Source organism: Hakea prostrata, chromosome 1 (assembly GCF_041222555.1).
Source record: "Hakea prostrata isolate BN-2017 chromosome 1, UWA_Hpros_2, whole genome shotgun sequence".
In the NCBI taxonomy this organism is placed as follows: Eukaryota; Viridiplantae; Streptophyta; class Magnoliopsida; order Proteales; family Proteaceae; genus Hakea; species Hakea prostrata.
In genome coordinates, this window is record NC_142600.1 from 12,379,220 (window position 1) to 12,394,564 (window position 15,345).

The 15,345-nt window shown below is 37.8% G+C and overlaps 1 protein-coding gene and 1 pseudogene across 3 annotated transcripts in view; one reads left to right on the forward strand and one right to left on the reverse strand.

Annotated features, from left to right (window-relative positions):
• Positions 1 to 15,345, reverse strand: part of LOC149027543 (uncharacterized) — a 45,826-nt gene that overhangs the window by 24,058 nt on the left and 6,423 nt on the right. For all 3 annotated transcript variants that reach the window (XM_089163613.1, XM_089163597.1, XM_089163605.1), the window contains 8 exons: positions 13,743 to 13,834; positions 12,753 to 12,917; positions 12,277 to 12,670; positions 7,806 to 7,924; positions 7,638 to 7,710; positions 7,218 to 7,435; positions 7,070 to 7,114; positions 5,902 to 5,995 (listed from right to left, as the gene is read on the reverse strand). In XM_089163613.1, the coding sequence (XP_089019739.1) occupies positions 5,902 to 5,995; positions 7,070 to 7,114; positions 7,218 to 7,435; positions 7,638 to 7,710; positions 7,806 to 7,924; positions 12,277 to 12,670; positions 12,753 to 12,917; positions 13,743 to 13,834 (1,200 nt within the window). The remainder of the gene's footprint in view (positions 1 to 5,901; positions 5,996 to 7,069; positions 7,115 to 7,217; positions 7,436 to 7,637; positions 7,711 to 7,805; positions 7,925 to 12,276; positions 12,671 to 12,752; positions 12,918 to 13,742; positions 13,835 to 15,345) is intronic.
• On the forward strand, positions 960 to 1,592 carry LOC149027544 (putative indole-3-pyruvate monooxygenase YUCCA5 pseudogene; annotated as a pseudogene).

A 15,345-nucleotide genomic window follows, 5' to 3' on the forward strand; every position in this document is an offset into this window, starting at 1 on the left:
AATCTGTTGAGAATCCCAGTCATAAGAGGGATCTCCACTTTCTATTACTTTTTGTTTCAAGTCTGAGTCCTTATTTAACCAGCTATTGAAGAGTCGATGTCTAAGCAAGAGTCCTAGTTGGAATCCAATTTTCAAGTAGGATTCCTTTTGAAAGTTGGTCGCTTATTTTGCATGTTGTATTTGTTTAGAAACTCTTATTTAAGATTCCTTTCCTAGTCCAGAAAGTTAGGTCTCATTGTAATAGGGAATTCTAATCCAAATTGGATTCCCTAAGTTGAGTCCAAGTATGTTTCCTAATTAAAGTCAAGTTAGAGAGTCCTACTTGCATTACTTCAATGTAACAAGGCTATAAAAAAGTCCCACACCTTGTAAACAAATCAGATTTGATGAATTGAACAAACAAGCATTGAAGGAAGACTTGTCGTGGGAGAGAGCCCACGACTTGGACTTTGAGCATTCAAGCAATTTTCCACCATCTTAAAAGCTTGCAGCAGCCATTGAAGACCCTCAATTTTCTGCAGTTGTCCAACAGCCCCTTTCTCCAACAAGTAAGCTCATCCCCAACCCATCTACCAGCCCCATTCCCCTTCCCCTAACCCTATGGCAACTTTTTATTTGCGGCAGCAGCAGCTGGCTGCTGCCGATGGTTCTGATAGTGTCATGTCATCAAATATTGATCGAAAGGTTGAGATTCAAGTAATGAAGGTTTATGTGTAAATATTATTTTTTGTTTTTGCATTTTAAAGGCTTAAATTTTATTAATTTACAAAGAAAGTCCCTCATTTATTCTGACAGCCAAAACCCTCTCTCATTCTCACTGACGCCATTTGGGAGCACCCTCTCTCATTTGCCTTCTCACCGACGCCATTTGGGGGAATCAAACCATTACACCGGCAAGATCACTCTCTCTTCCTCTCTCTTCATTTTCAACCGAAACGAAATGATTTAACAAAGACAAAATGAGTTAGAAGTTTACGAGTGACGAAACGGTGATGAATGTAGCCGGAGCCGACCTTGCTGGCATAGCAACATCTGCATGCTTAAACCTCTTATCAATCCCAAAAATAGTTCTTGAAAGAGAAGATTGTTGTGTTCCTCTTTGGAAGAAGAAGTCTTATGATTGCCCCCACCTTCACTTACCGAAGCAAACCTGTCAGCTTCCTCACTTCCCATTCCCTTTTGATTACCCTAAATACGTACCAAGGCAACAATTCCTCGACTACTTGGATGATTACGTGAATCGTTTTGAGGTGAAACCCCATTACAACAAATCAATCGACTCTGCTTTATATGATGAATTAACAAGTAGATGGCACATCAAGGCAAGGGATTTAATCTCCAAATAGATCAAAGAATTCAAAGCTAGGTTTTTTATTATTGCAATAGGTGAAACCCGTGATCCATTTGTACCTGAAGTTGAAGGCATAGATAGTTTCAGAGGAGAGGTTTTGCATTCTACTCAGTTTAAATCTGGGGCTAATTAAAAGAACAAGAGCGTTCTTGTTGTTGGTTGTGGGAATTCCGGCATGGAAATCGCTCTTGATTTAAACCAAAGCGTTCTTTTAGATCTTGAAAATTTACATAGAAATTGAAGAGAGAGGAAGAGAGAGTGATCTTGCCGTGCCAAGGAGTTCGCTGGATCTTCAGCGATCTATCCAATACGACGATCTCCAAGGAAGCGAGTCAGCATTTCAATGGCAACCGATGACAGCCGGTGCTCTAGATTTTAGGAATCATGCTCCGCGTCAGTGAGACGGAAAATGAGAGAGGGTGCTCCCAAATGGCGTCAGTGAGAATGAGAGAGGGTTTGACTGTCGAGTAAATGAGGGACTTTCTTTGTAAATTAATAAAATTTAAGCCCTTAAAATGAAAAAACAAAAATTAATATTTACAGATAAACCTTCATTACTTGAATCTCAACCGTTCAATCAAATATTGATGACGTGGCACCATCAAAACCGTCGGCAGCAGCTGCTGCCACAAATAAAAATCCATGGCAACACCACCACACCTCCCCATATCCTTTTTTTCCCAGAACTTTTCTGCAATTTCCTGACTTTTTCTTAGATCTAAAATTCAAGGTCAGATCTACGACAATCCAACCATTAGATCTGTCCCAAACATTAGGAACAGCATTCCCCTAACCCTAGTGACCTTCCCTGATAATTTCAACCCAAGTGGACCAAACCCCCTAACCTTAACCAAGAGTCCTAAGCCAAGTAAGAAAACTCGTTTTGAACCCTAATCATTAGGGATAAAGTACAAACAATAAAAACAGAGTTAAACCTAACTGATACATTGGATCATCTCATACTTAACCCTAGAATCCCAAAAAACATACAAACCCTAACCAGTTAGAATTCTGCATTTGCAATCCTGTTAAAACAGAATACTTTACATTAATTCCAGCCCTAGACCTAACCTGGCCGAACTCTGAAACCCCTTTCCAATTAACCCCAGACTACCCTAATCTTAACCTCTAAGACTTGGGCCTCAAATTAGCCTATTTGTAAGGGGTTTGGAGTTTTATTTGCTGCTGTCCATGGAGAATTCAACTGAAATCAGACCTAGAACAGAAAAGTTAAACCCTAATTTACTGCTGGTTCATTAGGAAAGAATCCTGATGACTGGCCCAGACCCTATGTTACATCACAAGTACTTATTAGTTATTACAATTATTGCATTACTACAATTACTAATATCAAATATTTAAATAATTACATCATCTTATTTTGTTGTGAAACACAATGTTTGGCAGAATGGCTTATCGATCAATGATCTCAAGCCCTCTATTTATAATTAAGTGGAAAGTACACTATTACAATGAATAGAATTTTACATGAATACAAACTCTAATTGAACTCCTAGTAGAATCCAACACTCCCCCTCAAGTTGAGGCATAGATATTAGTTATGCCCAACTTGCCTACAATAGGAAGAAAATCTCTTTCTTTCAAACCCTTAGTGAAAACATCTGCTACTCGGTCTCCAGATCTTACAAAAGGCATGCAAATAAGCCCTTGTTTCAACTTTCCTTTGACAAAAAGCCTGTCAATTTCAATGTGTTTAGTTCAATCATGTTGCACCGGATTATTAGCAATACTAATAGCATCCTTGTTGTCACAATTTAAAGAGTGCATATAAGGAACACCATGTCTTCACCCCTTTTTTTCTTCTTTTTTTTTCTTTTTCAGTAATGACAAATATGTCCCTGAAAATCTGAATTTGCAAATAAGTCTCGGAACTTATACAAATTTACATATAAGTCCTTGCAAATTTACCAATATATCCTTGATAGAATGCAAATTTTCCAATAGATAACCCTCAAATATCTATTTTGTTTGGACTAATCGAATCACTTCATATGAAGAACCCCAATCGCAAGCTTCAATGAAGAACCAGGCTTCCAGATGAAGAATCAAAGAAAAAAAAGGTTGCAGGAGCAGCGGTTGTGCAGCAGTAGGGAGAGGAAGATAGAATGGTTCGAATAACTCACTGTAGTGCAGCAGCGAGCGGAGGCAGGAGCAGCGGCAGAGTGCTTCTGCTCTTCTTCTTCTTTCTTTTTTTTTTCTTCCTGTTCTTGGTCTTTTCTCACCGTATGCAGCAGCGTAGTGCAGCAGTGGTACTGAAGAAGAGCCAAAAAGAAGGGGCGATGGGTTTCAATGGGTTTGAAGAACTGCCAGAAAGAAAGGGCGATGGATTTCAATGAGGTTTCGATCAGTTTTGAATGGGTTTGAAGAGCTGCAATAGGAGAGAGGTGATGGTTTTGAAAGAGATAGGTTCGACACTCTCAACACTCTTTCTTTCTTTCTTTTTTCTCACCTCCCTAATCGTATTTAGGCTCTGATGCCATGTTGTGAAACACAATGTTTGGCAGAATGGCTTATCGATCAATGATCTCAAGCCCTCTATTTATAATTAAGTGAAAAGTACACTATTACAAGGAATAGAATTTTACATGAATACAAACTCCATTGTAGATGGTCTTTTTTTTAGCTGAATACAAACTCTAATTGAATTCCTAGTAGAATCCAACATATTTGTAGGTTCAATAATTAAGGGGGTACACCAAATGGTTAGTATAAATAATCTAGATTAAAAAGATGGAAATTGTTCAAGTTTAGTTTGGACGATATGCAATGTAGAAGTGAATACCTTTTTTACTATCTAAAGTATTCTCAAATATTGTTATTAATTTCCTTCTACCTCTTACTCTTAGATTTCTCAGTAAACTTTAAACATACTTCTTTACCCTTTAGTACTCTCTATTCATTCCTTAAATTACTAATACCAAATATTTACATAATTAAATCGTCTTATTTGTAGCTTCAATAATTAAGGGGGTACACCAAATGGCTAGTATAAATAGTCTGGATTAAAAAGACGTAAATTGTAAAGTTTAGTTTGGATGATATGCAATTTAGAAGTGAATACCTTTTTCACTATCTAAAGTACTCTCAAATATTTTTATTAATTTCCTAATACATCTGACTCTTAGATTTCTCAGTAAACTTTAAACATATTTCTTTACCCTTTAGTACTCTCTATTCATTTCCTAAATAGTAAGTAGGCAAATACTTATTACAATAATTGCATTACTACAAGTACTAATAACACATATTAAGGTAATTACAAAATCTTATCGGTAGGTTCAAAAAATTAAGGTACACCTTATGGCTAATATAAATCGTTCCAATTAAAAACATGGAATTTGTTCAAGTTTGGTTTGAACAATATGCAATACAAAAGTGAATTACATAATTCATATTTAAACAAACACCAATACGTGCATTTGCACGTGTAACACATGCACACAAGCACACACACATTTATAACCAACACACAGAAAGACTTCTAATGAGACTTCTCAAGGGACTCCCACTGTTTTCTTTTCTTCTTCTTTTTCTACAACTTCTCCATATCATCTGTGGCTTACTGGGTGCTATTTATCAGAATGAGTGTAAGTCAATGAGTATAAGACTTACTTGTCGATTTCAGTTCTCCTGGGTGGCAGCCTATTTGCTAGAGATCTTGAATAGATATTGAATATTGAACTGTGCTGCTATAGCTGTGTGGAGTCTTGGAGAGCAAGGTGCCATAGATTAGAAAGTGCTGCCTTGGAAAACAAGCTGTCACAGAATTAGAAACTTTGGGTGCTCTACAAAATTAGAAAGTTGCTAATTTTCTAGTTGATTTAGTTTCATATTATTTTTCCTTTTTGGGGACAGTTTTAGAGTCCTAGAAAGTTAGAATTTATTTTTAGAATGTACTCAGAATAAGTTGGATTCCCATCGATTTTGGGACTGGAATAGTGCTGTACTTTTCAACTATAAATAAAAGGATAGAGGGCAGAGATGACTACTACTGCAGAATTGTCTCTGCCACTTTCCTCTTCTCATTCTCTTTTCTGTTCTTCTTCAGCTCTCTAACATCACCTTCCAACCTACAGCTGCAACTCAGTAGTAGGTTCTGGTTTGTTATAAATTGAACTTTGAATCTGAAAAAATCTTCTAAACTTGAAAGAGAGATCTTGAAGGACTTGAGTAAGGCAGGTATGGAAAGGATGAAGAATTTGATGAAGGGGATGGGAAGCTGAATAGCTTTCATTTGTAGTTAATAACTGCAAATTTTCATTCTCTTGGCTACTTCAGCTCAACAATAGTACTTGCAGCCTCAATCTATCTGTCTCTCTTCCCAAAAAAGTGCAGTCAAAAAATTCTGAGGAAACTAAAACTCCATCCCAGCTAGTGCATCTCCACAGGCCAACAGAAAAGAAATGAGTTTATGAATAAGTACATACCAATATAATATAGGTTAGTTTTACAGCAAAGCAGGATAAACAGAAAAATAGAACACAAAGCAAGAGGACAAAAGTTCCATAATTATAACTTGATATCAATACCTTGTCAAAAGAATCTAGCTCCTTCTCAGTTGCAGAATAAGTTCCAGATCCAGTCCAACCACCAGAATATAGTAAATTAGTCTCCATTTCATTCCTGTAAGACATTTTCCAAGAACCATTTCACACAGCTATTTTTAGGCAGGTGGGGGGGTGCGGAGAAGGAAGACGGAGACTGATCCAAACTAATAAACTTTTCTGGAGAAAACAACAACAACAACAACAACAACAAGCCTTGTCCCAACTAAATGGGATCGGCTACATGGATTCTGGCCCTCCAATCAGTTCTATTCGAGGCCATGCTAGATACAAGGCCTAAGCGATACATATCCTTTCTTACCACTTCTCCTAAGGTTATCTTAAGTCTACCCCTAGCTCTTCTAGTTCCTTCAATATGATTATATCACTTCTCCGTAGAGGGGCATTATAGGTCTCCGTTGAACGTGGCCGTGCCACCTCAAACGACTTTCTCGAAGCTTATCACTTATAGGAGCAACTCCCAGACCAACTCTAATATGATCATTTCTTATCTTATCCATCCTAGTTTTGCCACTCATCCATCTTAGCATCCTCATTTCTGCTACACTGAGTTTCTCTATGTGATTATTTTTAACAGCCCAACACTCTACACCATACATCATAGCTGGTTGAAAAATGGTCCTATAAAATTTTCCCTTAAGCTTTAAGTTATTACTCTCCTTAGACCCCATAGTGGCAGGAGCCTCTTCCATCGGGTATGCATATATTTTGCCCCTCAAAACATGGTTGCTTTAGGTATATGGATACTAAGAATACAAACAAGCCACCAACAAAATTACATCTTACCAACCAGCCAAGTCGCATAGATAGATCATTGATAAAAGGGTGAACCAAGAGCCAAAGGCTTCTACACAAGCAGAGTCCGAGGGGGCAATTTTCCTTCGCAGTCTCACCCCAACAATTTTTGCCGGGAGGCTGTTTCGATGCCTTGACCTTGGGGATACAACTGTGCTCCACCAACCGTTGTACCAAGGCCCACATGTGGGGCGAATTACAAATAGATTTTAATAGGGGGGAAAATTATTAAAACAATATATCAAGATTTCATTGGAAATATCTAGATTTTAGGAAACTAATGGAAGTTTTATTTTGATGGATTATATGCTGTAAACCTGTAATAAGCTCAACTTACTTGGGCACCCCGAACTCTTCCATGCAGTCATTTAACAATTTGTGCCTAAAATAAGAGTAAACATCTATTCAACATAGCTGCATTTCAAGAAATTAAAAGACTAATTTTTATTTTCTATAAGGCATTCATCAACAGGAAGTTTAGTTACCCCCTGGAAAGGAATCTTGCTGCCTTAATGTTAGAAGGGCTTTCTAGCCATTTACTGTACTTGATAAAGTCCTGCATCCAGTAAGAGCAAACATGCAATACTTGGGGAATGGCTTCCTTATTTGGAGGTCCTTCCCTTTTAGTTTTATGATCACGTGATTGCCTCACATCTACGTTGCTTGGAAAGAAAGGAAGCCATTCCAGCTCTTCACAGACTACCTGTGGTACCAACTCAACAAAGCCAGATTATAAGCGAAACATGAAATCATGAAACAAGAATTTTCAAGTAGAGTTGAATAGCTAAGTGGGATTTGTCTAGAGAATCCCTAATAGATGAGTAACTGCTTGGGTGAATCAGGTTGAACTATGATTGAACCATGGAATGTTTACCAATATGAAAATAGTAATTAGGCATGCTAACCTCTACATACAGTTGATACGAACTTATTGATGAGAGCTGAGGATAATATAATACACAGCCCCCAACAAGATACCTACCAAAATAGACAAACAAGTTACAGAAGAAAGACTAAAACCTTCACCACATACAAAATAAGAAGAAAGCAATATGAATTGGCATGAGCAATACCGTAAGAAACTTTCAGCAGGATCATCCAAAACATCAAAGCCATTTGTCAATAAATAAGACCGTGAGCTTCTCCCTAAAGCAATGAAAAACCCAAATATCGCCAAATCCTTTTCCAATACCTGCAATAAAACAGCAACCATGAAAAATCTGATTCTTAACCAACCTACTGTATTACTAAGATAGTTTCCAAGCTTCCAAGCAATGCACAACTCATTAACAGGTAGCAAACTGTAAGGTACTGAAGAAAATATTACTAAAAAAAGTGCATCAGGTCAAGCATCAAAAGAGAGAGAGAGAGAGAGAGAGAGGAAAAGAGAGAAGAGATGGTTGATGTGGTTAAAGAATTCTTTTAAAAAAAGAGTCATTCTTATAATTTTTAAGGTAGGCAGGACACGTGTGAATACCCTTACATGATTAATCAAAAACCTCAGCAAGCCAAACATTTCTGCTTTGGTGAATGATAAAAGCCTTCAAACCCAACTAAAAAAAATGCCAAACAGATTCTCTTTAAACATAAATCAGCGGAAAGGACAGAATTTTATTCTGATGCAGATCCACCACAACTTCAGGGCAGGCTTGTTTATTAGAATAAGCCTAGTTGGGTTCAAGTATGGGCCAATGATCCGAGGGCTTTAATTTGTCATGGTACTCCCTCACGGTACTCGAATAGGGTACCTAGGCTGCATAGAAAATTAGGTTAACTGTTTAGTTTGCTAAATGTTTAGAGTTTGGACCCGCAAATCTATGAATAAAATTAAGCTAGAATTATTTGGGTCAGTTAAAGTGAGGATTCTTAAGTTATAATTTGGTTTACTTAATTCCTAAAAAGGTAAGGAATTTGTTATTGTCTGATAAAGCACATCACTAATACCCCCACTGTGGGAAAAGTAAAGTAAACAGAGTTAATCAAATTCTGCCGATTGCAAGCCAGGCTGCTGTCTTTCTTCTCCGTGAGAGATTTGTGTAGTGTTTCAAGTCTAAATTGGGTGTCTCAGCATCTAGAGTCCAAGTATTAGTGACTTGGTTACCTGAGATTAAGTTTGTGCTGGTCCCTTGGTGCTTAAAGTCCAAGTAAGCTGTTGGTATTTGGAGTTTCAAGTCCAAGCTTCTGTTTTGACTGTGGAACCAGTCTGTGTTTGAAGATCTACCATACTAGGTCCTGGCTTTGAAGGACTGCAACAAGCAAAGAGATCCAGCCTCCCTGACTCCGTCTCCCAACCCACACCCCCCCCCCTTTCTCTCTTTTCCTCTCCCCCCACAACCCACAAAACCATCAACCCAGCCATCAGTTTTGGTCCAAATTATAAACACAGATCCCCCTCATTGAGAGTTGCACTTGATCCCCATTTGAGCCCATTCAACCATCAAAACCCAAAACTAGTCTCTTCTTGATTGCCATCCAATGAAGAAACCAACCTGAAAACCTAGATCTGCAGCTATCTAACCATCAGATTACAATAATATTTTGAAGACGGTCCCCATTCACCGTCGGATTCGACCCATGTTTCTTTAGAATCCAACCAGTGGAACATCGTTTCTTGATAACCCAAATCCTAGAGTAGTTCCAAAGACTAATATTTCGAGAACCCTCTTTTACCCATTTAGTATGAGTTTGAAACATATCAATTTACCCAATTCTACACACGCACACCCCACCAATCTCCAGTTGATCTGACCATCGAAAACCATGTCACCAACATCTCCATCCCGCATGTTCTTGGATCTTGATGCAGCTGATCCGTGTACTCATAGGCATCATTCCATCGTCCATACAAGAAGACCCCCCCCCCAAAAAAAAAAAAAATATTATAGCCTAATTCCATTGGAGACCAAGACCCTACACAATCCTATTCAATTTTGCTAAACCTAACCTTAGCCCAGTTTGAGATGGTTCTGGTTTAAGTCCTTGCACTTGGCCCTCAATCCTATTGAGATGATGCAAACACAAAATTTCCCCTCGGACGAAACCCTAAATGGGGCCCATAAGATGCACCTAAGTAGCCTCCCTTGGCTGGCCAAACCCTCTAAGAGGGGTATTTTGGGCATTTCCAGTCCTATTTAGTTGCTGGAATTGATTCCAGAAATTCAATTCTAATTTTAGAGTCCAACTTTGTTAACAAGTCTTGATTTGAGTTAGTAGTTGAATAAGAGTCACTTAGTCCAGCACATGTCAATTAGAGTTTTAATTAACTAGCATTTAGCATGTGCTAATTAGAGTTTTAAGTTACTTCGGGTTTTATTTCAGCATGTGTCAATTACGGCCCATTAGATATTTTAACTTTTATTTCAATGGTTATGATTAATGTGGTGAGATCTTAATCTATAAAAGAATCTCACTTAGTGTTAAGTTCTTTTAGTAGGCTATAGATTAAGCCTTACTCTTTCTTTGTTATTTAAGTAAAAATATTATTGAATGAAAAGTTGATTGAGTTGAAGACCGGGGTTTCTGTTGAGAAGGCCTTGGCAGATTTTATAAAGTTCTTCAATATTCAGTATCCCTCTTCAAGCCTCTTCAAGTTCTTCCAATTCTCTACACAGCCATCAACAAATTCCAGCAACCATTGACAACTACAGCGATTTCTACAAGTGCAGCATTCCCATTCTTTCCTCACCTCCCTACCCCATCACAAAACCTGGGCAGCCCCTCCCCCCACCTCCCCTAGACCCTGCAAGCTCTTCCCCTGCCCCTCCCTGTCCCGTGCACTATCCTAGGTCCCTCCCCTTTGCTGCTGCATCACAGCAGCAGCATTCCCCACCCCCTGCAACCCCTTAGCCCCTGCCCCTACCCCCTATGACTCTTCTCAACTCATCCCCCTGCCCTCCCCTGCCCCTGCGATAGCCCCCAACCCCTCCTCTCTCTCGGACTCTCTTTCCCTCCCCTCTCCGGCCTGCAGCGGATCTGAAACAGAAAAGAACAGGCAGAAAAGAAAAGAAGAAAAAAGGAAAGAAAGAAAAGAGGGGGGGAGAAAAAAGAAGAAAAGTTTTCAAAGACCCAACCCAGATTGATCCAAAATTATTTAATTTCTTTCCTACCAACCATAGGAATAATATTTTCCATTCCACATTATTTTTTTACTTCCCACACTGATTCTGAATATCCCAAAACCATCCCCATAGAGATTTGATAAAAACCAACCCATCTGATTAGTGAGCTTCCCATATAATTTTGGATTGACCTGTTCCATCCCATAATAGTCTTAGAATCATCCTTGGTTCCTTACATCAACCCATTAAATTGCTGGAAGATTCTGGGTGAATCCTTAATTCTAAGGAATCTTCCCAAGAAACCCTAATCCTAGAACTGGATTCATATCACATCATATTCTGAGAACCCAACAATGGACATAAGATTATGCAGCTAGACAATTATAATCCTAGAGCAGGAATCTACAACTTGTTTGGCTGCAAGACAGGCCCAAGATGAATGAGGTTTTGTATTGAATCAGGGGATGAGAAGATTTTGGTTTTAATATTCCGACAAAACTGTGATGGGAATATAATGAAAGAATAAAAGGTAAAGTGACAGGATGCTTTGGGAATAAGAACAATATCTATGAAAGAGAAAGAGAGGGAAAGAGGAAGACATATGGCAACAAATTTTAAAACTGATTTCTAAATTCCTATCAACGCGAAATTTGGGTGTTACATATATTCAAAGATCCAAAATTAATTACAATACTAAAATCTTCTTGATATTATTTTTTTGTCAGAATCTTCTTGATATTATTTTTTTGTCAGAATCTTCTTGATATTAACTTCCTAAAATTAATTAACTCAAAAAAGAGATATTTACGACTCTTAATTTTAATAAATAAATAAAACCTCCCTAAACATAAAATTAAACCTAGTAGGACTTCGCTCAAGACAAATCTAACATCTAAGGAATGGCCAACACAAGATCCCTATAACAGTTACTACTAGCTACATCCTATCCTAATCTGATGGACCCAACACTAATTAAAAAAATATGCACCACTTGAGACTGCCTTTTGGGCCTTATAATTTGACTCTCACAAATGAAACCCAAGGAAAAGCCCAAATCCTATAGAAATTTAAGTAGGATTAGTTTCTGGGAAGGCCCTGTATTATAAGATACCATGTAAACATTAAATAACCAATACCATGCATAAAAATGGAGTAAAAATGAAAATTCTTAAAATCATATACCAAATATTCTACAGTCTACGAGTAGAATAAATCAACCAATTTAGTATTGAGAACAGACTAAACAGTCTAGACTAAATAAAAATTTCAACATTTTCGAGTTTCCATAGGATATTTATACAAGTCAAAAGTGCAACAGTGAGTGAAAGGAATTGAACTACAACAAGCACAAACAGTTTCAACTTCATGTACAAATACAGGTACTGTATGCATCAATTCAAGTGCTTTAATCACTAAGCCAACTCTAGGGAAGGTAGTTGCTTAATAGTTTCTTCTGAAACTATACGTTAGGACCTCCGATGCTAACCTCTATAGTTTCACAAGTTGTCAGCCTTGACCATATCCTCTCCCTGTCAATCGCTCGCTGCAGCTGTGTCTGTATAAGATCCACCCAAAAAGACATTTCTTCTGTTCCTCTTTCACGTTTAACTGGACAAGTTGCAGCCCTAGGGCCAAAATGGATAAGAAATTCTCTGCGTAGACCCAGATCCTTCATTGAATGATAAGCCTGATGTATAGGAACGAAATCAACAAGCATGTCCATCAATCTACCAGTTATATCTGGGATTGTGGAGAAAAATTGAGAGCAAGAAACTTTTGCTGGTCCAAGTTTTTTAATTGCAGCAATGCAGGTCAGCGCAAGCATGAGAAGAGAGATATCATTGGCATTGCTAGAACCCTCTGATAGTCCTTTCCTGCATCTGGTGATAAAAGATGTCTCTTACACAATTTAATTTATAAATATAAAAGCTTATAGAAGCAACAGCATAAACTGTTAGATACATTGTAGTAGCTGCAGTAAATCGAGGGTCCCTTTCAAAATGGTTCACAAAAGTTGTCACAAGCATTGGAAGTTGATCAGACCAAAACCAGCCAAATGCTTCAGGTTGTTTTGCTGATAATTCATCCCTAATTAGGCTCTCCAATGAAGCAGACAAGCGCAGTAAACTGCATTAATGTAACAAGTACCTTGCATTAGAAAGACCCTATATCCATTTTTTTTAAAATAGAACAGTGAAAAAAAAGCAAATAACGCAATGAATAAAACTGACAGCACAAGGGTGTTATGCCAGTGCCAGGGCATGGCTAGTGAAAATCTATGAGATGCATTTCTGGCGATGCTCATGCTTCTCAGATACCCACATTCTGATGGGATTCTGGGATCCTGCTTCTGAGGTTCAAGAAGCATAATATGAGAATCCTCCTCAGATGCACCTGAAGCATTGCTCCAAAACCTTTAATAGGCACCTAGTTCTCGTTTCATGTCTCACTTGGATCCAGAACCTAAGCATGAGAAGAGACACAAACATGCCACTTGAACTGCAGTGTCTTTTCTAGTTGCTTTACAGCACTCAGAAGCGGGGTAGCGTCAGTGGTCATTACAACAATGGGCAACGATGGGACCACTATATATATATACACACACACACACACACACTATTAAACATCAATCTACATTACAATAAAGATTCCAGAAAATAGGTATGCATACTATAATAACTTCATATCTTTATCTTTAGTATTAAAGTAACAACCAATTCTGTATCAACAGCATATATCTTCGCAAGTTAAAAAAAGAGGTTCTGGAATATGAGTGGACACACTTGGGCAAAGGCTGCATGGAAATTCAACAAGAAGACAGCAAAACTGGGAGCAACCATTGGCAAGTGTGTGAATAGTCATATAAGTAATAAACATCTTAAGCTCCAAAAATGAAAAAATATTCACTTCTAGAAACTCAGTGCATAAAATAGCAATATTAGGGTAACTGACCTCCGTTGAACAAAAATGTTAATATCCCTGTCTCTGACTTCTCCTCTGGATGATATCTCAGTCACTGCTTGCAATAAGGAAAATACAGCAGCCTGATAAAATAAATTCACGAAGTTTCAGAAAACTAAACAGTAATGCTAAATAATTAACTTAGCCACACCCTCGAGCTAAATTCAAATATCAACATAGAGTTGAAATCCAACACTCAGTATTTATGCAAAATGATGGGTGGCGTAGGTTCTAGATTGGTAGGAAACCACCCAGAAGCCAAAATCCAGTATAGAATATGAACATTAAGATTTGCCTGGGTCAAATTAGGGTTAGGTATTGATGGTATGGTTATCACAAGTTGATATAGAGGAAACTATCATTGAAGGCCTTGTTAAGCTTTAATGGTCTAGGGTGGCGAATCAGACCATCAGCAAGGGTTAGGGACGCAGGGTTTTATTCCCCCCCCCCTTAAAATCAATTCTTTTATAACCTTTGCTCTGAAATTTCCTTCAATTTTTTTCTCAGCTTGTTGAATGTTGCAAAATAAGTTGTTGAGTTACAAATTGATTTGTGTTTTTAGCATAGTTTAGAAGTCCCGAGTCCAAAAGTGGGGGGAGGGTGGGGAAAACTTGTTTAAATGGAAGATTTGAGAATCCCTGTACTCAATTTCTCTTTTATTTACAGCCAGAATCAAGTCTGCGACTCAAAATGGGGTTTCATGATCCGTATTGAAATGTATCAATAGTATCAACAATAGTATCAACCTTATTAGTATGTATCAAGCCCAATCCACACCCATGATACCCTTCTATTGGAGATTTGGAGGTATCATTAGCATTAATGTGTACCTTATGTGTTGTATCGGCTGATCCAATTTGAAACTAGTCAAGTTGTAGTATGACCAGCACGTAGTGTATTGATACTGATCGGCACTGATACCCATCAGCTGATACAAAATGCTATCCAACGATATTTTAAACCATGTAAGTGACTCAATCTAAAGCAGCGATGAGGAAGATGGAACTTCCTTTATACCCTCTCCCCAACAGACCCCCCCCCCCCCCCCCAAAAAAAATTTAACAATTTGCTTTTACTCTAGGGTTCATACTATGAAATTTATGGACTCGTTTGAGTTGAACTGTAAGACCCATTGATGTAGTTATTTGAAAAATCAATCCTTCTTGATTCACCTTCTGGTAAAGAATGCAGAATTGTGGACCTATGTAAAAGAATCATGTGTAAACTATCTCACTGTAATCTCTTTGGGTATAATATGTGATTCTTTCATGTGCAACTTTGACCTTGTTTTATGCATCTGTTGCTTCTTGCTTGCATTTGTGACATTTGATTACCTAAAAAAAATGCTTAGTTATTAATATATAAAATCATGAGACATCTTTGTCCTTGTTCTATGCATCTCAATTTTTAGCATCCAAACATAGGATTTGATTTTGGGGCATTTCCCATCACATTCCTAATACTCTACCAATCAAAAGATTATTGGAATCCTCAACCAAAATTAGAACTCAGGACCAGAATTTAACAATAATCTAAACATGCCTTACAATAAATAGAAACAATAACACACAAACTTTTCAATTAAAAAATGCTC